The sequence below is a fragment of the Papaver somniferum genome, chromosome 9 (assembly GCF_003573695.1).
Source record: "Papaver somniferum cultivar HN1 chromosome 9, ASM357369v1, whole genome shotgun sequence".
In the NCBI taxonomy this organism is placed as follows: Eukaryota; Viridiplantae; Streptophyta; class Magnoliopsida; order Ranunculales; family Papaveraceae; genus Papaver; species Papaver somniferum.
This window is the reverse complement of record NC_039366.1, coordinates 167,210,319-167,235,978: the sequence shown is the minus strand read 5'-3', so window position 1 is coordinate 167,235,978 and position 25,660 is coordinate 167,210,319. Positions and strand designations below refer to the sequence as shown.

General features: G+C 37.7%; 2 protein-coding genes and 1 pseudogene across 2 annotated transcripts; 1 reads left to right on the top strand and 2 right to left on the bottom strand.

Annotated features, from left to right (window-relative positions):
• Nucleotides 1-343: 343 nt before the first annotated feature.
• On the bottom strand, nucleotides 344-2,826 carry LOC113312837. Its single transcript, XM_026561573.1, has 4 exons — nucleotides 2,789-2,826; nucleotides 1,773-2,035; nucleotides 1,352-1,671; nucleotides 344-1,210 (listed from the first exon to the last, which is right to left on the bottom strand). The coding sequence occupies exons 1-4, from the start codon at nucleotides 2,824-2,826 to the stop codon at nucleotides 344-346; spliced, it is 1,488 nt and encodes a 495-aa protein (XP_026417358.1).
• A 2,976-nt stretch (nucleotides 2,827-5,802) lies between these two features.
• Nucleotides 5,803-10,108, top strand: LOC113312836 (annotated as a pseudogene).
• Nucleotides 10,109-23,208: 13,100 nt separating this feature from the next.
• LOC113312835 lies at nucleotides 23,209-24,876 on the bottom strand. Its single transcript, XM_026561572.1, has one exon. It carries the CDS (start codon nucleotides 24,874-24,876, stop codon nucleotides 23,209-23,211), a length of 1,668 nt encoding a protein of 555 aa, XP_026417357.1.
• Between the last annotated feature and the right edge of the window lie 784 nt (nucleotides 24,877-25,660).

The window sequence follows — 25,660 nt, the reverse complement described above, 5'->3', positions numbered from 1 at the left end:
TATTGAGGTACCCCGGAATTGCCTCATCATCTGTTTTCAATTGACCATCCATAGCATATATGTTGTACCTTCTCGCATTCCAATATGTACATGATGGTAAAGGGTCGTGAACAAGATCAATATCATAATCATATGACTTGGTTTTCTTCTCGTCGATTTTAAACTTATTGTGCTCCTTTGGGATTTCTTGTATGTATCTGCATTGTCTTGCGACTCTCGTCGGGTTATACATTACATATCCTCTTGGGTGAAACAACGGCCCAAAATAATCAGTTTGCTCTTTGCACCCAACCATCTTTCCTTTTCCTTTGGCCAAACAAGTTGTTCAACTGGCGTCGCAACTTCAAATAAACACATCTTGGTCCTTTTCCTTACTCTTGTAGATGTACATGTCTCCATGACACTTACCGTCCCATTCTTTATTCTCAAAATCCCTTGCAGCAAATATTGGGAAATGCAAATATATACACGCCTGCAGAAAAGCCATGCTCCCTCCGATTTGGTTCCTCTTAGCCCTCGAAGCCTTTCTCAACTCGTTCAACGAGTGAGCAAGGATGGCAGTGCCCCAAGAGTACTTAAGGATCTTCTCAAATGTTTGCAACAGCTGAATAAATTTGGCGTTCACAAGGGCACCAGAAACGTCGGGAAAGATAACAGATCCCAGGACGTAGAGGACATACACATTGGCTGTGGCGAAGATACGTTCCTTGGTCACCTCTTTTCCCTCAGCACGAAGTTTCTTTGTTCCACTGAAGAGTGCCCTCAATTTCGAGAGATGGAATATCCTCCGCTTTGCTTTGCCTACTAGCATTTGTAACTTGGTCATCTCCTCATCCCATTGGAACACTTCCTTGGTGGCGTAAATATTGTCCCAATCAAGCTCTTGCACGTACTCTTTGTGTTTCACGGCTTTACCATCTATGCTTAGCCCAGTAATGAACTTCGCATCATTTGGGGTCATCGTCATTTCGCCAAACAGAAGATGAAAAGTATTCGTTTCCCCGTAATATCTCTCGGCAAAGGCGGAACAAAGAGGTTTGTCGTAACCAAGATCCAAATTCTCGACCGCATGCAACAACCCCGTAGATTGGATTAGATCGATTACTTCCTCACCTTCTCCGATGGTTGATTCTATAGCTTGTAGTGGACAGCTCTTCATCATAGTCCCTGACGTTCCTGGATTCATACGATGAACGAAATCCTTGTGATCCTATAAAACAAAATAAATCCTATGGAAAATAATCAAAACACTACACGGATAATAAGTTTTATGTTACATAGCATAAGGTTTAGGTAGTTACTATGGTATGGAAGACGACCGCGACCCAACTCTCTTTGTACCCTATAACACTCGTCCTCCATCACCGGGTAACCCTTTCACAGGATCATTAGGGACTCGAGGAAACATCTTCTCTGGGTCGGGCATGTGGTCCCCTTTCTCTTTCTTCTTACCATCTTGAGCGTCTTCTCCTTGGACTTGTTGTTGAACTTCTCCTCCTTGGACTTGTTGTTGAACTTCTCCTCCTTGGAATTGTTCTTCAACTTCTCCTATCTCTCTATCACCTTCGTCCTCACTTTCTTCTCCATCACCTTCATCCTCACTTTCTTTTCCATTATCCTCATCCCCACTTTCTTCTTCATCACCTTCCTCACTTTCTTGTCCATCATTTCCTTGCCACCACTTCCTTGTCCATCACCTTCCTTGCTACCACTTTCTTCTCCATCACCTTCCTTGCCACCACTTTTTTCTTCATTAACTTCCTCCTCAGCACTTTCTTCTTCATCAACTTCTCTATCACCGCCTCCTTCTTCAGTAGGTGTATCAGAATCAGATTCTTCTTGTGCTGGTTGCTCCGCTTGAAGTGGTGGGTCATTGATGTGGATCGCTTTGGCTTTACTCCCCGAGCCCCTTCGGTGGTAAGCATTTAAATTTTGACCACCCTCTCGACGAGGTCTCAAACTCCGGGGAGAATCCAAATCATTTTTCCTCTTATATTTCTTTTCGGCTTGACGTTGTTGCTTGCCCTTGTTTGGCCTGTAAAATACGGAGATAAGCGACAAACAACAATGGAATTCAATGCATATTTTTGAATCCAAGGTATACAATCGGTTTACTCGATATACATATAAAGACCAATTCCTAACATTACACATCTTCAATCGGTTTATATAAGTGTTAATGTAATCTGAATCTAAGAAGAAAAGTTACAGAAACATTGTGCATTCTTTCTTACAACAATCGGTTTACTCGATATTGTTATAAAACCCGGTTGTAACATTACACATCAACAATCGGTCTATATATATGCAAATGAAATTCGATTACGCCTAAGCAGTGGCTACACAGTCGGGCTATGTGAACACATATATAATCCGATTCTAACGAAAAAAGTTACAGAAAAAACGGCTATCCCTACAGTTATACAATCAGACTATGTGGGTATTAACATTGACCGATTATGGTTCAAATTTCTCGAGCCAGAAAACACATGCAACACAATCGGGGTATATGGGCATGAACAACAACCGATTCCTAACACAATCGGTTCACAAATACATGGTCCGATTCTGGTAAACCCAGAAAATTTTGACTTCAAATTTTTTTAATTTTTGAGCGATTACATGTTACTAAAACCTAGTTTAGAGGATTGGGTTGATAGAAAAGTAACTGATTCGACCCATTTCTTCCTCTTGTGCGATCAAAGATGCTTCAACTTTCTCAACCGTTTTCTTGGTTTTGTTTCAAATTGCTTCAACAATTCCGGGATTATCCACACTAGGAAATTGCCTGTTAGTAGCATGCTTCACTTTTGTTTTTTTCTCCATTTTATTGAAGAAGAAAACTTTTGGATCGCGATAATCGACGATGTTTTGGTTTCAAAAAAATGAGAAAAGAAGAATAGAAGAAGAATCGGTTTATAAGTTAGGAATTGAAACTGTTTTTTAGTTTTAGCTTTTATTATTAAAAGTTAATGGGGTAAATTTGTAGTATTAATAATTTTTAGAGGGTAAATTGGTACTTTCATCAAATTTAGACATCCCATATCTTTCTACATTGGGTGGATGTGGAAATCTATAGACCCGAATTAATCACATTAGGCCCCAATTTAACTGGACCATCTATGTACGGGTTGGAAAAGAAAATGGACCACATTTCCTAACCATTCTCATATTAAATAGTAGTGCATTTCAAGACACACCGTCTGACGAGCACAGTGTTGGAGTATAAAAATGGTGCATGTCACACCAATCACTTCATGCAAGAATTAAACCAACTCATAAATCCTATCGCCGAAGTAATACCTATGCAATAAGCAAACTCCTCTACGCTCTCTCTCTAATTCTAGTATTCTATTCCAGATAAAACTCTCTTATGCGGTTATGCCTCTACCATCTTTCGACGAACCCCAAATCCTAATTGTTTCCGTCACAAATACTAGGAGTTGTAATATGTTCCACATTGGCTCTGTTTTGAGAGTATTCCTTTTTTGAGTTCCAAATCCTATTTTCCCGAAATATTGTACCAGTTTCTTTCATTTCGGTTCCAAGACGGATCACCGGATAGTCCGGAAAGTCCCAACACCTATTTAAGGAAACATTTTTGAGTTCCTTTCTCTTGTATTTATTTCTTTACTGTATTTAGTAGTAAAGCTTTTGAGCTTCTTATTCTTATCTAGAGTGTTGTTAGAGTTTGTTGTTGTTGTAATTGATTCATGTATCTTCTCTATTCTTCTTCTTTCCCATTATGCTAAGAAAAACAAGGGTTTAAGGAGTTAAGAAAAACAAGGGTTTAAGGAGTTGAAAGGGTTTTTGGAAGTATAGGTTTAAGAGTGAAAGAGATTTCAGACAAAGGGATGGGGTTTGATTAGTTCTCAAGGATTTTTACATTGAGCTTCACTATAACATACGCCCTCCAGTTCAATATATATACTGTAAGTATAAGAATCATCATCTATTTTTCAATTTCAATCTTGTTTTACTTCTTGTTGTGACAAAAATCGTAGAATGGGGTATAAAAAACGAAACCCTGGTTCTCGAAACAAACCCACTTCAGTTAGCACCTCTGTCGCTGCCGCTACTGTAACTGCAGCTTCAGCAGAGGTGGTAGCTAAAGATGGTAATGTAAGTGTTAATGATGAGAAGAAGCTGATATCTTGTATTAAAGTTGAATACGAAAAAGCCCTAAATGAAATTGCAAAAGGGAATCGTGCAAAGGCTTTCAAATCTTTGAAAGAGCTAAGTCTTCGGTATGAGAGCGTTGGTCTTGTCCATCGTGTTTTATCGGCTGTTTTCAGTTTTGCTGGTGGCCTAGTTAAGGACCCGAATGAGAAGCAGATGCATGCTAAGAATGCTATTGAATCAGCCAAAAGAGCTGTTTTGTTAGCCCCAAATTCTATTGAGTTTGCTCATTTCTACGTCACCTTACTCTTTGAATCCACAAATGATGCTGAGGTTGGGTATGGTGAGATTGTTGATGAATGTGAGAGGGCACTCGCTATTCAGAATCCGATCGACCCAGCTAAGGAGAGTTGGGAAGGCGGGAGTGACGACAACTTAACAACACCTGGGAAACGGATTGGCGATGTTCAACAAAAGCTTCGATTTCTTGCGCGGAGAGCTAAACTAGCTTCGATTTCAAATGGGACGAACAGTCCTAATAATGGAACTGGCCACAAGTTTCAGTTGTTGCAAAATCCTGTGGAGGTTAGCTTAGCTCACACTAGAGGGCCTAATGAGATTAAGAAAGCAACTAAGACACCTGAAGAGAGAAGAAAGGAAATTGAGGCAAGTGTAGCTGCTGCTAGGCTATTGCAAGAAAAGTCTGATTTGCTTCCTTCAGTGAATGGTAAAGATAGAGATTTACACTCATCTTTGGGAACTCACGCAGTGACCACACGATGTAAACATTCATATTTGCAGAAGACTGCGTCCCTGTCAGACAGGATGAATCACGTTAGATCTTTTTGGGATTCAATGGCCCTTGAGAAGAAGCAAAGTTTGCTCCAAGTGAGTATTGAGGATCTCAAGTCCCATTTAAGTTCGTCAAAGGATAGTTTGATGTTAGAGACTCTGTTATAAGCCCTGTTATTTGCGCAGGATAAGAGGACGTGGAGGTTCTGGGTATGCTGCTGCTGCAGTGAGAAGTTTACTGATGGTCATTCACTTGTGCAACATGTGGTGGGGGAGCATACGAGTAGCTTCTCTCCAAATATGCAGTCGGTACTGCCTGCTGAAATTGAAGTTAATAAGCCTTGTGTTACTTCTAAAATGCTTCAGCAGTCTGAGCGCAAAGGGAAGGTTACTTTGAGCAGTGATTCATCATATCTCCTTTTGGACGAGCATTCAATTGGAGGTGACACTACTTGTGAAGATGGTCCACTGCCTGATAGCAATGCTCTACTGTCCTGGATTTTCGCAGGCCCTTCGATCAGGGAACAACTGAATTCATGGACCCATCTGAAGAAACAGAACACCCATAACGGATTAGAATTGCTTCAGAAGCGTGAGGAGAAATATAACCTCTTACAACACTTGTGCAAGGAGAAACACAAGTTCCTGAGTTCTAAAGAAGGTTTACTGGCAGTTGAGAGTCTTTGTGTTGAAGAGCTTAAAAAGAGGGAGCATAATACTAGCAATGCCTCTCAGAGTTTTGAGGCTGTTCTTAGCAAGCGACAGCAAGAACTTACTGAAAGGAAAAGCGATGCGATATTGATCGGTAGTAAGTTTGAGTTAGAGGCTATATCAGCTGTTCTTAGAGAAGCACAGGCTTTGAAGGATGCACCATTTGGATGTGAAGGAACCTCGGCTGATGTCACTAGACATTTATCTGACAATGGGGAAAAAGACAAGTGGAGAATGTGTGATGTCCTCCATCAAGCAGATAATTGCATTATAGAAGCAATCAACACACTGAAGTTTCAGCTATCTGCAGAGGTGGGTTTGTAACTACTTGTACCTTTTCAGCTATACGCCTATACTCAATGTTTTAAACTCATGTGTTGTGTTCTGCAGATCTTTAAAATTCATATGACCTTGAATAAAATTGCCCTGGACATGCAAAACTTAGAGCTGAAGATTGCGCCTTTGTCTTCCTACAATTTTCGAGAGATTATCCTGCCTCTTATTCAGTCATTCATGCGGGTCTGTACTTTAACGTTATAATCATAAGTCAATTTTTTGAGATGTAACTTACTGATTTCATGGCTGTTTCTCTTTTCCAGGCACACTTGGAGGAACTAGTTGCCAAAGATGCTAAAGAGAAATCTGATGCTGCAAGAGAAGCACTTTTAGCTGAACTTGTACTTGAACCTAAAAAGGGAATTCAAAAAGGTGGTGATTCTAAACATAACCAGGAGAAAATGAAGGATAAGAAAAAGAAGAGGGATCACAGAAAAGCTAAGAGTTTAAAGGTTATAACTTATAACTATTGGGTCTATCTTTATTTAGGGGTTCATACTTACCGACCTGTTATGTGAAGTCATATGATGGTGGCTCACTGCTTTTGTATTTTGCAGATGAATGGTGGTAGTGAGCAGCATCTCCATGCAATACCTACAGAAGAAATGTACGCAAGTAGTTTCTTTTACCATCACAAATAATTGCAGAGTTTTTTCCTCTACTTTTTAATGGTAGTGTATCTCCTTGTTTACTGTTTGTTATACTGATGCAGCCACTTCTCGATTAAGTCTGAAAGTCATCCAGATTCGGAGATTGTAGGTGGTGTTAGCGGTGATGACTTGACACAACAAGAAAAAGAATACAGACATAAAATTGAGCTTGAAGCGGAGGAAAGAAAGCTTGAAGAGATTCTGGAGTATCAGAGGAAAATCGAGAATGAAGGCAAACAGAAGCATCTAGGTGAGTTAGGTAAGAAGTGGAAGAATGTTGGATTGTGTTGCAGCTGCCAGATGGATTCCCGGTTGAATTAAACACCGTCGCTTTTGTCCAGATGCATTCGAGCAGTTGGAAAACTGTAACCATGGGGCATTTCTTCTGGTACCTTCTCTGTGGTCAACTTCTAAAAGTGGGGTTGTCTGTAGTAGCAAACCTGAATGCATTAGTCGACCTTCCAACCTCAGTGGGAATTCCTAGTTTAGCAAAAGATTTATTAGGTGTCCAGTATGAGTGGGGCCATGGTCTCTACAATGTTATCTTCAAGTATAGGCTCTCGCTTGTGGCATTCATTTGTTCGAGTTCTGTAACGTTAGAAATTTTTACGGAGTAGTTCGTGTTAGTTATGTAAACTCTTTTAGTTTAACTGTTAGTTTGTTTGATTTCATTTTTGCAGCCGTTAATGCTGAAGCACCCGACAGTTGCTCTGTGCCTTCTGAAGGCTTGAGAGGAAGGCAATGCAAACGGCACAACAGCTATACCAGTGTTGTAAAAGGCCGTTCCCGATCCTTGGATTCTGGAAATGATATTCGTGAACCTGGGGTTCTTCAAAATGATAGTTTTGTCAAAGAGCATGCCAGTTTAGGGGATTGGAGGACTCGTCATGTTCTCAACAGTAAGTAGCGTTGGACTTTGGTGTCATATGCGTGTAATATTTATGCATAATGTACAAAGACATTGAATTCCACAAACTGACGTTTTAAATCCAATCTCTATTTATCTGAGAAGTTGAGAAGACTGGAACCATGCCCTCATGAGTCTTGATATACTTCCTACACTAGCTTTCCTTTAATGTTTTTTCTTGATAAGTTTTGAATATTATACCTTTCTGGAATGGTTAGAAGATATGTTTAACATTGCTAAGCAGTTCCATTCACATTGTAATTTTAGCACTTTTTTGATGTTTGATTCCAGACACATTTCAAGCACGTCAAATTTCACCGATAGCTGGTCCAAGAATGTTGCCTCCAGAGATGTCCTCAGAATCAGATGCCTGTAGAGTTTCACAAAGTGAAACCATTTTTGGCAGCATTAATGGAACGGAGTTTTTAGGAACATGGTCTAAAAATGAAGCTGGCAAATACAAATGTTTGTGGCCTCAATTGACATCTTCAGAATCAGATCCGTTTAGTGTTTCACAAGATGAAATCATTTTCAACAGCAAGAACGCGACCGAGGTATTCGGAACCGGGTTAAAAAATAAAGCTGGCGAATATAATTGTTTTCTGAATGTTATTATACAGGTCAGCGCATTCTAGCAGTCACCCCGATTTATTTATTCCTTCAGCTTTTGCCTTACACTTATTTGTTGTGAAAATGCAGTCCTTGTGGCATTTAAAAGGCATTCGCGAAGAGTTCTTAGGGAAAAAAATATCTTCGCATCTGCATGTTGGGGATCCTTGCGTTGTATGTGCACTATATGACATATTCATGGCTTTAAGCAGGGCATCTACAGATATGAAGGCTGAAGCAGTTGCTCCTACCTCTCTGAGAGTTGCTCTTAGCAACTTGTATCCAAATAGTAATTTCTTTCAACAGGTAAATCATAGTTTGCAATTATACTTGATGCCATTTTATCAAGGTTTATGTTCAGTTTGTATCCACAACTTCCGCACTAGCATTTTGGAAATTGGAATTTATAATTGAAGATCGCTGAATCATTAGAACCAATCAAAATTGAACTGATAAGTATAGTGACAACTGGCAGGCCCAGATGAATGATGCTTCGGAAGTAATGGCAGTAATCTTTGACTGCCTTCATAGATCATTTGCTTCTGTTTCAAGTGGATATAGAATACGAAGATAAGAATGGCGATGAGTCTTGGGACAGTGAAAGTAATGCTTGTGTAGCACATTCTCTTTTTGGAATGAACATCTTTGAGAAAATGCATTGCCACAGTTGTGGTTTGGAGTCGAAGCATCTGAAGTACACTTCATTCTTCCACAACATCAATGCTAGTGCACTCAGAACAGCTAAGGTATCTCTCCAGTGGGCATTTCCATTTTGTTTAAAACTTGTCATTTCATTTGGCGAAGAGGTAGAAACGTTAATCGTTTAATTGTTTGATACTTATTTTTTCAAAATTTTATTTTACTAAAACTTATGTCAGCAGAGTCTGGGTGCGGATAGCTCTTTTGGCGAGCTTTTGTATAACGTTCAGATGAATCAGCAGTTAGCATGTGACCCAGAGTCTGGTGGCTGTGGAAAACTCAATTACATTCATCAGTTTCTTTCGACTCCACCACATGTGTTCACAGCAGGTTAGCAAATTAAATTGGTGAACTGATCAGTTGCTCATGAAAATGTTAGTTTAGGTTTCTTGTTTGTAACCCTTAGATTTATATTTTTTCCACATTCCAGTTCTTGGTTGGCAGAATACACATGAGTGCGCAAATGACATATCAGCAACACTGGCTGCCCTGACCACTGAATTAGATTTTGCTGTCCTATATCGCGGGCTGCTTCCAGGGAACAACCACCGCTTAGTTTCAATGGTATGATGAAATAACATATTAATCTTTAACAAAAATATGAAAAATTCTGTGTCCTTGCAAAATCATAATTCTTTGCTGCACTATGGTTTTCTATATCTTTAGTAACGAGAAATTTGTATCCTTTCTTATGACCCATCTCCGCACATTTTTTGACAGTAAGTTTTACATTTGGCCCCTAAAATGGTCATGTATTTTTGTAGGCCTGCTATTATGACAACATTATGGCTGCTTTGCATACAGTTGTGAGCAAGACCGATGGACATTGTATGATGACGAAACTGTCAAGGTACTGCTCTGTCTTCAAATTCTTTCTTTTAAAAATCAGATTGGGATTTCCAGGTAACAATTTCATCATCTAGTAGAATTTGTTCAGGTGATCGGCGGATGGGATGACGTAATTCTCATGTGTGAAAGAGCACATTTACAACCTCATATTCTTTTGTTTGAAGCGGTAGATGAAGAGGTAGATTAAGTTATACCTGAAGTGATTCACAAGTTACCATCCAACTGTGTACAGGCAATACTGACCCTCCCTGCTTTTATTAGAAGTTTAGTTAATGATATCAAAGTTTTGAAAATGGCTCTTTTTGTGATGTTTTGTATAGCCATTGTTATATGGAGCTAATTATGCTGAATATTTGGCAAAGGCAGCTCTAGGTAAGGTCTTTGATTTGTTTACCACCAGTCACCACAAGAACTTGTAACTAGTATATTCTTGATGAAGACGGGGGAAGGCCATATCCCTGTTTTGTTCGGCCCAACTAGATTTCTAATATGTGGATGTTAGTGGATGTTATTTTTTTTGGTATATGAACTTTGATGAAAAGGTTTAAGAATTAAGATACTTTCATTTAAATTTCAGACTAAATTACTAGATCGATTAAATGCGGTTCATATTTCCGATCAGAGAGAAGCAAATTTGATTAGATGCGGTTCATATTTCAGACTAAATACTTTCATTTGATTGTGACTCCTAGATTAGAAAAAAAAAATGCTCGAGCAGAGAAGCAAATTTCCGATCGTGATGTCTTAAAAGAAAAAAACAAGTGTCATGTATGTGACTTGCTATATGTCGTGATTTAGACCTCACTTACCGACTACAGTAGAGTTTTGGTTGCATCGTCGGGAACACACCAATGTCTCATGGGCAGTGTTAGGAGTATGGAAGTGGTGGTGCATGTCTCTTGTCAGTTCATGCAAGAATTATAATAGTATTAGGTTGGATTTGGTAATGTTTTTATTTTTTCAAAAGCGCTTTCAAAATCTATATATGTCAATAATTTTTGAAATTGGTGTTTGGTAAAAGAAAATCAAAGTGCCTTTTACCCAAAGCACTTTTCAAATTCCTCAATTTTCAAAAGCTGGGGAGGAGCTTTTAAAAGCTACATAAGCATAAGTTTTGGTCTCACCTAAATTTAATGTTTGATTTATTTTTTATTGTTCCTATTATATTTTATAAATGACAAAAATTACCTTAAATTATAAATCAATTTTTTATTTCTTATATTTTAGTCTTTAAATATTATTATTTTTTATTTTAAAACTATTTCATTTACCATTTCATTTCATTTATCAATAATAAAAATAAAAATAAATATTAAATAATTATTTAATGAATTTTAGTTTGATTTTTTGTTTGAAAATTATATATATATATATATATATATATATATAAAGGTGGTTAAGTAAAATAATTTTTTAACAATCATAATAATAGTAATAATTAGTAAATTTAATATTATATATATTTATATTGAATAGTAAAAAATATTAATTATTTTTAAAACCAATAAAATCGAACAAATCTATCTTCAAAAATATGTCTGTTTTTGTCATTTGCTACAACAACAATTGTTGAATTTGATATTTTACCAAACACACTTTGACTGTTTTTTTAATCAGCTTTAGCTTTAGTTAATATTTTACCAAACATCAAACTGTTTTTTTCTCACAACACAGCACAACAACGCACGCCAGAAAAGTGCTTGTACAAAAGCTGTAACAATACCAAACTAAGCCTTAGTATGATTGTTTTTCTATTAAAGCTTTTGAGTGCGACTACAGCCCCCTAGATAACCGGAGTGTACATTTCTCTCCTTTGTATTAGCTGAATACAAAATCTGGTGTAGTAATTCTCTAAGGATTTAATTCACTTTGAAATTTAATTCAAAAAATTAAGCACAAGTTCGGAAGACTTTTTTCTCTTTTTATCACGTCTTTCCAGAACCCAGGTAAGACAACCTACATTTTAGTTCTTCTTTCGAAAGGATTATCATTTCTCTTTTGTTTTTTATTTATTTCCACATCATCAATCCTTATTTTGCTATTTAAGCTTACAACTTGTTTATGATTAATAAAAGAAAAATAAAAGAAATTTATGATTAATAAAAAAAAAATAAAAAAAAAGAGACAGAAAAATGGAACAAGATTTAATTTATCGATGTTATAAGTGTACATCTTAGAATATTGTGGCAGGCAACTACGTTCTTGGAAGAAACATAGTAGACGATACCATCATTGCCATGAGATTATTGATTACATGAAGAAAACTAAAGCAGCTCAAGGATATATTGCTATCAAGCTCGACACAGCCAAAACTTTCGATAGAATGGATTGGTCGTTTGTGATTAATATGTTTCAACAGTTAGGATTCAGTGAAAAATGGATCAGTTTAAGATAACATGCTCCAGTGTATTAACATAACATCAGTTTCAACCATGCTACGTGGATCTTTTACTACCTCTTTTCGTCTCACAAGGCACGCGACAAAATGATGCTTTTTCTCGTTACCTATTATTCTTTGCATGGAAGTTTTTAGTACAATGCTATAAAATGCAGCGGACCAGAAACTCATTTCCCAATCAAAATCAACTCCCACTGCCCACCTATTTTTCACTTTTTTTTTTTTTTGCAAATGACTGCATTCTTTTCTCATCAGCAAATGAAAACTCACTTCATTACACCCTAAAAATAATCAACCAATTCTGCAACATTTCCGACCAGCTGGTCAACCTAAACACATGAGAGAGAAATGGTCCCCAAATTTGTTAAGGGGAAATTATCATTTCGTCCTTTTTAGGTGGTCCCAAGACTATTTGGTCCAACGGAAAAGGCGTTTCATGTTTGGTCCATAATTATTTTAAAATATAAGATGGTCAAAAAATACTCGCTCGTACTATTTTACCATTAATTTCCATAACTTTTCCATTTCCAGAATTATTTGAGTTCATGCTCTCTGATGAACCCTGAACTTCCTACTTATTTTCTTGTAGGAGTTCATTATGTTTGATAAACTATCAGGTGTTTGGTAATGATTTTTATAGATTCGAGTTCATTCTTAAAAATGAACACACAACAAAAAACTGATTATTATGAACAAAAATAGAGTTCATTCTTTCGAATGAACACCTAATCAAAACCACTAAATCAAGTCTAAAAACAGGATCCATTCTTTCAAATGAACACCGAATCAAAGTTCATTATTATGAACAAAAATCAGACTTCATTCTTTCGAATGAACACCCAATCAAAGTTCATTATTATTATGAACAAAAATCAGAGTTCATTCATCAAAATGAACACCTATCAAAAACAAACTAATTCAAAACAGAGTTCATTCTTTAACATGAACACACAACAAAAATCCACAAAAAATAGAGTTCATTCTTTTGAATGAACACATAATACTTCAAGATCTAAAACAAAGTTCATTTTTTTAACATGAACACACAAAAAAAAAAAATCAAAGTTCATTTTTTCGGATGAACACCTAATAAAAAGATCTAAAAACAGAGATTTCTTTAAATCTTTATCGTCTTCATCATCTTCAACAAGAGCAATAGTAGCAGAGAAAAGTAACACAAAAATATTCATCGTTCATCATAATCTCCATCGTCAAAAACCTAGAAAAAATGGAAGAAGAAGAATTATTTTCATCATCATCTTCATCATCATTGTCTTCGTCTTAAATATTATATCCACAGAGACACTTTGGTGAGATCTAGTGAATCAATTCAGTGGAGCCCCTTGGTCTGGTGTAAATATCATATCCCTAGAGACACTTTTATTACTTGGATTGCTTTACAAGGGAAGCTTAAAACTAGAGAGAAACTTATGCATTGGGGTCTTATGGATTTTACCCCCTATACCTTCTGTGATCATGTCTTAGAAAATGAGAGTCACTTGTTCCGTAGTTGTGAGTTTGTTGCTTAGATATGGAAGGATCTTCTTTTCAAGATGGGGTTTAGAAGAGATGCTTGTCAGAGTTGGACTGAAGAAGTGGCATGGTGTGCTGAGAACTTCAAAAGTAACAACTTAGTTTCTTATGTCAGAAGAATGGTGCTAAATAGTTTCATCTATCATATTTGGAGGGAAAGAAACTCTAAAGTCTTTGCTTTTAAAGTTTCTTCATTGGAGGCAGTTAGTTACATTATCATCCAGGAAGTTTGGCTAAAGATGAGGGCTATGAATTTGAAGACTGGTAATTTTACTTCTAACAGAGATTTTATAGATATGTGGAGATTTGATTGTGAATTTGTTCTCAAAGTGCATATTCCTTGTTCTAGGAAGGCTCCTAGTGGTTATGATGTTATGATAAACACTGATGGCTCTAAGGGAGATAACTCATCTGATTTTGGTGCCCTTATTAGAGATTCCGTAGGAGATCCTTTAGCTGCTGCATATGGAGGTTGTCATCCCATTTCAGTCAGGATTGAATCTTAGTTTATTCACATATCTACACATTATTGGACTGTTTTCCCGATGCTTAATAGTGTAGATTCTAATCCCCTTGGAATGTTATCCAAGTTTGGAGAAGGATTATGACTTTATTGTCCAAATTCACTTCCGTGAAGATTACTCATCGTTTTCGGGAAATAAATCAGGCAGCTAATCTCCTGTCTAAAATTTACCCTACCCAGAAATTTGTGGATTTGGTTACTGAGCAGTTCTCTCCTGCTTTTAAGAAGATTCTTGATGCTGATAAAGCTGGAACTGTGTATTACGGAGTGTAGGATGTCTAAACTCCAAAGTGATGCTTGTGATTTCTGTATTTCTTCTTTAGTGTTTTTTTGTTTTGGCTGGTTGTTTTGTTTTCTTTGATAACCTTTTAGTGGGTTTGGGTCTTCTTAACCACGCTTGTCGTGTCAAAAAAAAAACGTACGTAAAGGAAATACGGTGTTGGGACGTACATTAAGGGTGCCATACACCCATTATGACGGCTTCTACTCCGTAAATGAGACAATTCTAAGCCGAAATTGTATGCAGTACCGCCACCAAAAACATATTTACATTTCTTGCATATGTCAGAAGGTCTACTCCTAGTACCACAACTAAAATGGTTTGATAACAGTTACCATCAGAAAAAAAAAGGCCTCGACTTCTTGAGACTGACTTAGTCCCATATTTCAAATTTGATATACACGCAAGTCAAATGGATGGTAAAATAAGGTTTGGTTCATATACATCATTTGGTTGACGTGTTCTCTTAACCTCTCTATACTTAACCTTTTCACTCAATTATTCATCTCTAGTCTCCTAATACAAAATTCAACGCAACATCAAGTTGGTTGTATTTGTATATAGAACCACCAATTCCAAGACTGAGTTTATATGCCGAAGATCAGGGCCGGTCCTGAACTTATTTTGGCCCGAATTGGAATATTTTTTTGCCCCCATAGTTATTGTTCTGTAGCTTTACTTATTCTAACAAGAAAACTTTTTAACTCTTCTTTTTATTTTGAGATCGGGATGTTTGCTTGCTTTTCAAGTGAATGGCATGCATTTAAAAAAAAAATGAAAAGAAAAAAGGGTACATGCAAGAAACAAGAATTATGAGTAAGCCTAGTTACTAAATTGAACTACTAAACCTAGAACATTTTGATAGGCATAAGCCTTAAACATTGACATCAACTAATTGTTCCTACAATTTGTTATGCCGTGTACGGTTAATAAGTCAATGTCGTTTTCCTGAAGACTCGGTAAAAAATTCTTTTGAAGACTACCTATTTAATAAATCCATTAATTTGATTATCCAAACCTTTACCAGTTATAGTTCCAAAAATTACTAAATATCAATGATCATTTTTTTTATATATGATTCAACAATAAGAATTATAAAAAAAAAATTAACATATACAAGAATAGAAAAATTAGAGATTAAAGATGAGAATTAAAATACCTCTTATCTCCTAAATCTTAGCAGGTGTGATTTTTTTTCTAAGCCAATAATCAGAATTATTTTGTGGAAAGTTCCAATTTAGTCCTAAAATTACTCAGTTTCTCCTCTATACATCACACAATTTTATGAATAAGGCCCTAAAAATGTTCAAATTTTTGATAAAACATCAAAATGTAAAGCCCATATTTTGTTGCCCCCTAGGCCTTGATGCCCCAAAGTGGAGCTTTGCCTGCTTCCCCTATGGGGCCGTCTCTGCCGAAGATGATGATGATCTAGTTATGAATGAATGGCAAGGTTTCTGCAGGAAATCATACAACTACACCCTTGATAAGATTAACACACAAACTTACTAAAATAAGTAAAGAAGATTGGAATCAAGCCATATAATTACTCTTGAAGGTTCATGCACAAAGATGATACTACTCAAACTATACAAACCCTAACTTTCTCTCTCTATTCTCTCTGCATATTACTTGGACTAGATAAAACCTCATTACCCCCTATAATGCCTTCTTTCTCTTTATACAGGCCTTTTACATAACTACAACTAATAAAATGATTTCTTCTCCTACAAACTCGGCTAAATATTCTCTCGGATGTCTCTTCATTGCATTGGTCTAGGTCAACGATGTTCTCTCCTTGAGATTTCCTTGTTCATCGTGAACTCTGTGCTCATCGATGTTATTCCATTGGATGGATTCATCGTTATGATGCTTAGTGTCTTTATCGGATCCCTTCTTTATCGCATGTCCCTTATCGTGTAGCTTTGTCGCTGTCTTGTTGTCGGGGAACTTTCTGAAAAAGTGGGGGTACAACAACCACACCCAATATTTCGCTTAGCAATCTGTATGGACAAACTCCAATATACTTTCTAGAGAATCAACTAGACAGTCAGACTCAATCTAGATAAAAAGTATATCAAAGAGTTTATATCTCAATCTCTCGATTTGATATATACTCGAGCAAATAGAAATCTGCGAGTCTTTATCAAATACTAAAGAGATAACTTGGATGGTACCAAAAACCAATATCCAAACGTCAATCAATTTAAATCAACGACCAAAAGGTCGGATATTCTAATTGATTGAACAACGCACAACCTGTGATATTTCAATTATATAACAAAATATAATGCGGAAAAGAAACAACACAAACACCAGAATTTTGTTAACGAGGAAACCGCAAATGCAGAAAAACCTCGGGACCTAGTCCATATTGAACACACACTGTATTAAGCCGCTACAGACACTAGCCTACTCCAAATTAACTTCGGTCTGGACTGTAGTTGAACCCCAATCAATCTCACACTGATCCAAGGTACAGTTATGCTCCTACGTCTCTGATCCCGGCAGAGTACTACGTACTTTATTACCTTAGCTGATCTCACCCACAACTAAGAGTTGCTACGACCCAAAGTCGAAGACTTTAATAAACAAATCTGTATCACACAAAAAAGTCTACGGTAATAGATAAATCCGTCTCCCACGAATATAATGCGAGTTTTGTTCCGTCTTTTGATAAATCAAGGTGAACATGACCCATTTAATAAACCAGACTTATATTCCCGAAGAACAACCTAGTATTATCAATCACCTCACAATAATCCTAATCGACGCAGCGAAAAAGATATTGTGGAATCACAAACTATGAGACGAAGTGTTTGTGATTTTTTTTATATCTTGCCTATAGGATATATCAATCTCAAGCCAATTATTATAATTGTACTCGTACGATAGAAACAGCAAGATCAGATCACACAACTACGAGAAAGTAGCATCGGTCTGGCTTCACAATCCCAATGAAGTCTTTAAGTCGTTAACCTGGTTTAGAAGAAGAAACCAAAGGTTAAAGGAGAATCGACTCTATCTTAGCGCAACTAGTATCACACAGAAGGTGTGGGGATCAGGTTTCCCAGTTGCTAGAGTTCTCCCTTATATAGTCTTTCAAATCAGGGTTTGCAATCAATGTTAGTTTGGTAACAAAACATTCAATATTCACTGTTAGATGAAAAACTGATTTAGATTCAAGCTAATATCTTTCAACCGTTAGGTCGAAAACTAGCTTGTTACACACAAATGAAATGCACGTTTCTAGGCTTGTGCAACCGTACCCAAACTTGTACATTTGTTGGTTCAACAATAGTCAACCAAATAGTTAGGCATATGATCACTTTCATATCAACCATATTCTTCTTCACCATAACTCGTTCAAGTGACTCAAATGAACTAGTTAGAGAGTTGTGCAATTGCAAGGAAATCTTATGTAACTACACAAGACACAATCGAAGCAAAAACGATTTGATTCACTCGAATCGGTTCATGAAATATATAGCCATGGTTTGCAATTTGCATTCCTTAGTTTATATAAGAATAAGTTCACAAACTCGTTTTTAGATACAACCTACTCAAGTTCGCGAACTGGGTTCGCGGACTTAAGTTCCCGGACGGAGTTCACAAACTCCAACAGAAATTCTCGGGACAAGAACTTCCGCCAGTTCGCGGACTGAGTTCGCGGACTTGGCTCACGCCACCATGTCGGTTCTCTTGATCAACAAAGTTCGCAAACTTCGGTTCAAGGAATAAGGACTTATACATATATGTGTTTCCACAACAATGCTTATATCCTCTAATAGTTATATAATCTAAACTCTCATTTCAATCATCGGAACATTCTTAGAGGACGTTGATATTCTATAGTTGTTATTCACAAACTATTTTCGTCAAAGTAAGCAATTTCCAAAGTGATTGAAACTTGTCATGACTTTCGTCACTAGATAAAGATGAACTTGGTTAAAGCGAAAGCTTACCAATACATATTTCTAGAAATAGATAGGCGAGATAAACTCGGCTCGAAATAGCACATGTGTATAATCTAAGTTTATATAGCAAAACGACTTTTGTCTCAAGATAGGAGATAAATAGACTTTTGAGTGATAGATAAGTTCAAGTCTCCATATACCTTTTAGTCGATGAAGATCCATCAGCTCCTTGAGTAGTCCTTCGTCTTATATGATGATTGCCATGGAGTTCTTGATCTCAACTACACTTTCTATCCTAGTCCGATACCTTAGCTATAGTAGACTAGAAATCAAGACTTATAGTTTTGATCACTAACATTGACAAACATGCTTGAGATAGCAACGCATGCGAGTTCGACAGAGTAATACTCTAACACTTTCTATTTGTCGTGTTCACTACTTTCTAAAACATGGCGAGGCGATATTTCGTACCCACATTCTTCCTCTTCTCGTACTGGTCTTCTGAAGGAAAGATAGTGAGAGAATTTCACGTCTTCTCGCCATGTCGCTTGGTGTTATACAACAACCATCATGTTTTCATGAACTTTGCATAACCTTCACGTTTCTTCCATCTTAAATGTTCCTACCGCTTTTTGACCGCCTTAAATACTTATTGATTCAAATACGGATAGTCTTTATTATTGGCTTTCCTGTGGTTTGTCCTTCTTCTCTTTTATGACTTCATTTCACATCATAGGTTTCGTGGCGGATCAACGGATTTTCTCTCCTAGTATTGAGTCTTTATCCAAGTAAGTGATTTGTTACTCTTCCAGGCAAACGCTTCATACTATCCTGACTGAGAACACTTTCATATGGTGTTTCCTCTCTTTTGTCAGATCAAAGAAGATTCCGAGGAGTCTGATTTCGAATTCAAAAGAGGTAAGAAATATCTTCGTTTTCTAAATAATATTGTTGCCTCTATTTCTTATCTTCTTTTGATCGGGAAGGAGGAATTTGGTGAATCTTCTATTTCGGCCAAGGTCAAGAGATCCCGTCATGTCAAATCAGAACCTCTGCGTGTTCCCAAATTCGCTCGTCTCCGTGCAGGTGGATGTCATGCCTCTGCTCGTGGTATGTTGTGCGAGGATAGTACCGATGAAAACTCTGACCTGCGACAACCTCTACCCGAGCAGAGTCTTCTGCTGTAGATAAGAGGTCTTCTCCTTTGATTCTGAACGATGATCATCATGCTGATCTTAAGTTTTGGTTTAGGGTTTCCAGACAGCTGGTCCTTTTCCTACGATCCAGATTTAGTTAAGGTTTGTACCGCCATGATGAGAGTTTGTTCTCAAGTTCCTATGGATGAGGCTGCGAGAATCGAGGTTGCCCATTCTTTAAGCTACATGCAACAAGCGGGATTCGAAGTTATGGTAGGCAAATTCTTCTGTTGTTACTTTTTGTGTCTTTACTTCGTTTATTGAATTCTTGCTTTCCTGCCTCAGGATAGCGGGCGTCGAATCGCGCTCCTGGAAGGGTGCCTTCATTCAGAGCGAGAATTGGAACATAGCTTATTCCTTATCGCCGATCTTAAAGAGAAACTTTCCGAGGAAGTACGAGTTGATGACTATTTACGAGAAAGGATTCATGATCTTACTAGTAATTTCATCCGCCATCTTTTTTTTTTATGATATTTAGTGATTCTCGTGTTCTGCCCCTTGATTTTCCTGGTCTTTGCGATGTAAGGCCTCAATAAAAGTATATCGGCGAACTTGATGGGGCTTCAATCTGTTGCTGATGAAAATTCGGACTTGAGACGTCATCTGAGTATCTGCACTGCTAGGCATTCTTATCTGACTAATCATTTAGAGAATTTCAAAGTCGATAACGCTCATTGGGAGAGTACGATTTATGAACCGACGTCACTATTCCATGGTGTTCGTTGCTAGTTTTGACTTTGCTCTTTTCTTTTCTGTAGACTCCGCGACTCAGCAGAAGCTAGAGATATCAGCCCGAGATGATGAGTTGGAGAAATTGAAGGGTTACTTGATCCTTACCCGAGATGAGAAGTAATCTTATTCACGACGGATCGTTAATCTTCAAGGTCAGATGTCGCAGCTTCGATTCGAGAAGAAACAAAAGAAAATCTGGAGTTTTTGGTAGCCAAGATCACTAGGCAAAGGGAAAGGCTTGAAAAGAATTCCCACATACGTTCCCAGCGAAGTCTGAATGTGCAGTGCCGGAAGTTCGAGTGTGAGCTCTGTGAATTGAAGGGTCTTGATCCGTAAGATGTCGAGTATTTCGAGGTCATCTCTGATTAGAAGAACACCAGTTCTGAGGATGAGTCCGATGAGGATGAACATAGCGATGATGATTGCTCCTAGGATAAATCTCGCGCTTCTCTGCGATAATCCATCTCACTTTACTTTGGTCCCCTGCTCTCATCTATATATTGCTATCTTTTGGATAATATCTGGGGATTCCCAAGTTTGGTGTGTGTGTGGTGGGGGGTGTGAATTCCTTTTGCTTAACTTGATTCATCTTCTAGTCTTTTACCTGTTCTTTGGAAACGATGATATCATAGTATGTTAGGCAACTTATCGGGTAACATATTTATGGAAATTTATCTGAGTATCTTTCGGCGATAATTTGATGACAAATTCAAAAAATATTTCTGGTTGAAAAGGTAAAGAATACGTAACCTGACTTTGTATTCCCATACTTTCCTTTGTTCTTTCCCTTCGAGTGAGGATGCATTTTTTGAATTCTCTTTTTCATGGCTACTCTCTTCCTTAGAGCGTAATTTCTGCGTTATTTGTGCATTTCATGGTTAATTATTCGTTCTTTTAGGGCGAGGTCAATGATTTTAAGTGACCCAATCCTATCGACAAGATCGCAAACGCCTACACACTTATATTGAGTGATAGTTCCTTGATCTCGCCTTATCAAATTTGAGGTCTTATTTTGCCTCCTAGTTAAAGTCTTATTGTGCCTCTCCCTGGTTTTGTAGGTCTTATCGTTGCCTCAGGGTTATTATTTTTCATTATTATATTCTGAGGGCGAGATTGCTGATATTCGATTACTCATATTGAGCAATGCTTTCAGAGATCCAACCCTGGCGACAAAATCGCAGTTCCATGGGCTCTTTCGAGTCATTGGCCATTGATCTCTCCTTATCATTGTATTTTTATTTTCTTTATTTTCTTTGATATTTGATATTTGATGCGACAATGTGATAGGCCTAATGTACTCCCATGAGTAAAAAGCCTCATACCATTTTCGTCTTTGACACTTTACAACTCCCTAGTGGAGGGTGTCGTCCCTTTATATTCCCCCTGACTGCCCCTTCGAGGAAGATAACCCCTACCTGATGCAGTTGGACTTCTTCTCGTCTGGTTATGCCGACAATCAGTGTTATCGTGAGCACTTATACCTTCGCCGATGAGGCTCTTGGTTACGAGATCACACCCTAGGTGGGATTTCTTGGGGACCGGATGCATTCTATGCCAGAACTCTGTCTAACTAGCACGATCAACAATCAATATATTTTTCATTTCCTAGGATTTTCCCAATATGACATGCGATAGGTCTTATCACTGCCTCTTGCATTTTTATGCGAATTAAGGTGCAAGCCAAAAATTTGGTACCTAGCCTCGCATCTAAGGATTTGATTGTTTTTGTATTTTTCTTCTCCTTTTGTTTTTGCTTTTTCTTTTGCCTTGTTGTCGAAGGTCTTTTTGTATTCTTTTGTACTTGTTCTTGTCGTCTTCTCTTTATATTTGTTTTATCGTACTTGATTTACTGTTGTTTTGTCGCAACAATTTTCTTTTTTGCTTTGCGACAAAACGTCCTTCTCAAAATGTTCTCATTGAGACATTTTTTCTTGATCAACATATTCTTTCATTAATACATTCTCATTCTTTATAACAACTGTTCCACCTTTTTTCTTTTAATACTTCCTCTACGGATAATACTTCTTGATGTATAATGGATTCTAGGGACGATCCAACTTGTGGTTTATTATATTATCCTCGGAATCTACTAATTCATACGCGACATTCCCTTTAATTCTTTTAACTGTATAGGGTCCTTCCCAGGTTGGTTATAGCTTTCCTCCTGACTCCTTCTGATATGGTGGAATTTTCTGTAAAACTAGATCTTCTGGCTGGAAATTTCTTTTCTTGACTCGCTTGTTATACTCTCATGCTAGCCTTTGATGATAATTGACCATTTGTTGTAAAGCTACTTCCCGATTTTCTTCTAGATCATCAAGTTTCGATAAAATCAGATCGGTATTTAAATTTCTTTCTCATGCCTCTCGCCTGGTAGTGGGTATAATGACTTCTGTTGGGAGAACTGCTTCCACTCCATATGTTAGACAAAATCGGGACATTCATGTAGCGTCTCCTCTCGTGGTTCTGTAGGCCCATAACACGTTATGCAGCTGCTCGCACCAACTTTTATGATGCCCTTCCAACTTCTTTTTAAAATTATCGGTGATGGTTTTATTTGTTGCCTCCTCTTTCCCATTACTCTATGGGTATAACGGAGTTGATTTTCCGCGCTGAATTTTGAAGGGTTGAATAACATATCTATGTTTTCTTCTTCAAACTGTTCTCCATTATCGGATATAATCACCGGTATTCCGAATTTGCATATTATCTGCTCGAATATGAAACTGAAGACGTATTTGTCGCGAATGTGCTGCAATGCTCTTGTTTCTACCCATTTGGTGAAGTAATCGATAGCGACAATTAGGTATCTTCTTTGCTTGCTCCTTGTCACGAGTGGTCCCACGATGTCTATTCCTTAATTTTTGCAAAGGGACAGACGCTCAGCACCGAGTTTAGATTTGTTTCCGGGTTGTGTATTCTTGTTCCAAAGCGTTGGCATTCTTCACTTCGTGTGCTCACCTCCCCTGCGTCCTTGTACATCCTTGGCCAGAAGTATCCATGTCCTTTGCTTTGTATGCTTGCGATTTTGTACCACTATGATTCACTGCATCCCCATAATGTATTGCCTTTAATATCTCCATGCATTCCTTCAACGATAGACATCTCAGTAGGGGTCCCAGAAAATATCGTCGATAAAGAATGCCTTCTCGTAATTCATATTTCGTGGATCTGCTTTTAATTTTGTTTGCTTCTAATCTGTCTCTTGGCAGTTCACCCCTTTCCAGATATTCATAGATTGGTTTTCGCCAATCGTCTTCTTCTGATTCCTTAGTCCCCTTTTTCATTTCCAAGTTCATAACTTTCATATCTTCGTTCTCTATTTCTATATTTTCTTCGCTCTGCTCTTTCAGGCTTTCTTCGTTCTGTTCTTCCATCTCGATAGAGGGATTTTTCAATCGCACGAACACGTATTCTACGCTGGGATCCACTGTCATGGATGATATAAATGCGAGTGCATCCGCATACCAATTATCTTTCTGACCTATATGTCGCCATACTATTTTTAGTATCTTCATGGCATGCTGCTTGACAACCTTCAAATATTTTTGCATTATAGGGTCGCTTGCATTATGCTTTCCTTTTATTTGGCTAATCACGAGCTGGGAGTCACTCGTTAACCGGATATCTTCTAACTTCATTTCCTCAGCCAACCTCAAAGCATGTACCAGTGCCTCATATTCTGTCGTGTTATTAGTGGATTGAAATTCTATCCTGAACGAAAATACTATTCTAGCTACTCCCGGTGAGGTGAAGACTATTCCAATGCCCCTGCCTTGACTATTCGTGGATCCATCCACGAATATTTCCCATCTTGTTGTGTTAGTCTCTTTTAGTAGGTCATGTGTATCTGATTGCTCATCGTCGATCTCAATCATTTTTTCCTCGTCTTCTTCTTCTTCCAGCGGGAATTCAGCCAGGAAATCTGCGATGACTTGAGATTTTGGTGAGGATAAGATTTCGTATTTTACTACGTAATGTTTTGTTTGTGCGTTCCATTTTGCGACTCTTCCTACTCTTTGAGTATGTTTCAGAACTGATTCAATTTGGGTTCTCGTTAGTACTTTGATTTTGTGTGCTTGAAAATAAGTTCGCAACTTTTGTGTCGCGTATACCAATGCGAGAATCAATTTCTCTATCTTTGTATAATTTATTTCTGCTGAGTTAAATATTTTACTGATGTAAGAAATTGGCTTTTCGATTCCCTTATCTGATCGCAATAGAATCACGTTCAAGGCATTTGAGATTGCCGCTAGGTAGATTAGGAGCTCCTCCCCCGGCTCCGGCTTTTGAAGGATGGAGAGATTCGCGAGATGATCTTTTATACTTTTCAATGTCCCATCACATTCTTCAGTCCACTCGAATTTGCTCCTCTTGTTTAGTACATCGAAAAAATGTTTGCATCTATCCGACGATCTCACGATGAATCTCCCTAATGCCGCGAGCTGACCATTTAACTTCTGCACATCTTTGATTGTCGACGGACATGGCATATATCGCACCGCTTGCACCTTGATAGGATCTACTTCAATTCCCTTCTCCGAGAAAATGTAACCCAAAAATTTTCCTGACGACACCCCAAATATGCATTTGGCTGGATTTATCTTCATATTGAGTTTTCTCATTTGTTCAAATATTTCCCTCAAATATCTGACATAATCTTCTGAATTTTTGCTTTTTATCAGCATGGCATCCACGTACACCTCTAAAGTGGTGTGCACCCACTTGGAAAATATTTTTTGTACCATCTGTTGATAGGTTGCCCGTGCATTTTTTTAGTCCGAAAGGCATTCTTGTATAGCAATATAACCCCCTTGGTGTAAAAAATGTTGTATTTTCTTGATCTTCTTCGGCGAGATGTATCTGATTGTAACCCGAGAATCCGTCCATCATTGATAGTGCGCCATATCCTGAAGCTGACTCCACCATTTGAGGTATATCAGGAAGAGGAAAACTGTCCTTAATTAGGACAATCTTCATTTAGGTTGTTGAAATCTATGCAGATCCTGATTCCTTTGTATTTCTTTGGTATGACCACCATGTTTGCAATCCAATCCGGGTACTTTGCTGGTCTAATGATACCTGATTCTTCCATCTTTTTGAGTTATGTCTGTATTTCTGCGTGGTACTTTGTTTCTATCTTCCTTATCCTTTGTTTTAACGGCTTGGCACTCGGATTGATATCCAGCTTGTGACATGCCACTTTTGGATCTAATCCTAACATCTCATCCATGTTCCACGCGAATACATCATGAAATTATCGCAGCAATCGCTTTAGTCACTCTTCTTTTTCCTTTTTTAATTTGGTTCTGATTTTAATAACTTTGGGTTCCTCCTCTGTTCCCAGATTGACCTCCTTTGTGGGCTCGACAACGGTGAAACTCATTGGTGCTTCACAAACTGGGGTTG

What these genes read in the sequence shown, in the direction of transcription:
- LOC113312835 (XM_026561572.1), bottom strand. Translation starts at nt 24,876, where the DNA reads ATGAGAAAACTCAATATGAAGATAAATCCAGCCAAATGCATATTTGGG.
- LOC113312837 (XM_026561573.1), bottom strand. Translation starts at nt 2,826, where the DNA reads ATGGAGAAAAAAACAAAAGTGAAGCATGCTACTAACAG. An exon ending in AGAAGTTGATGAAGAAGAAA is followed by an intron (nt 1,672 to 1,772) that starts GTGCTGAGGAGG and finishes AGTGGTGGCAAG; the next exon opens with GAAATGATGGACAAGAAAGT. An exon ending in TACCCGGTGATGGAGGACGA is followed by an intron (nt 1,211 to 1,351) that starts GTGTTATAGGGT and finishes TTTGTTTTATAG; the next exon opens with GATCACAAGGATTTCGTTCA.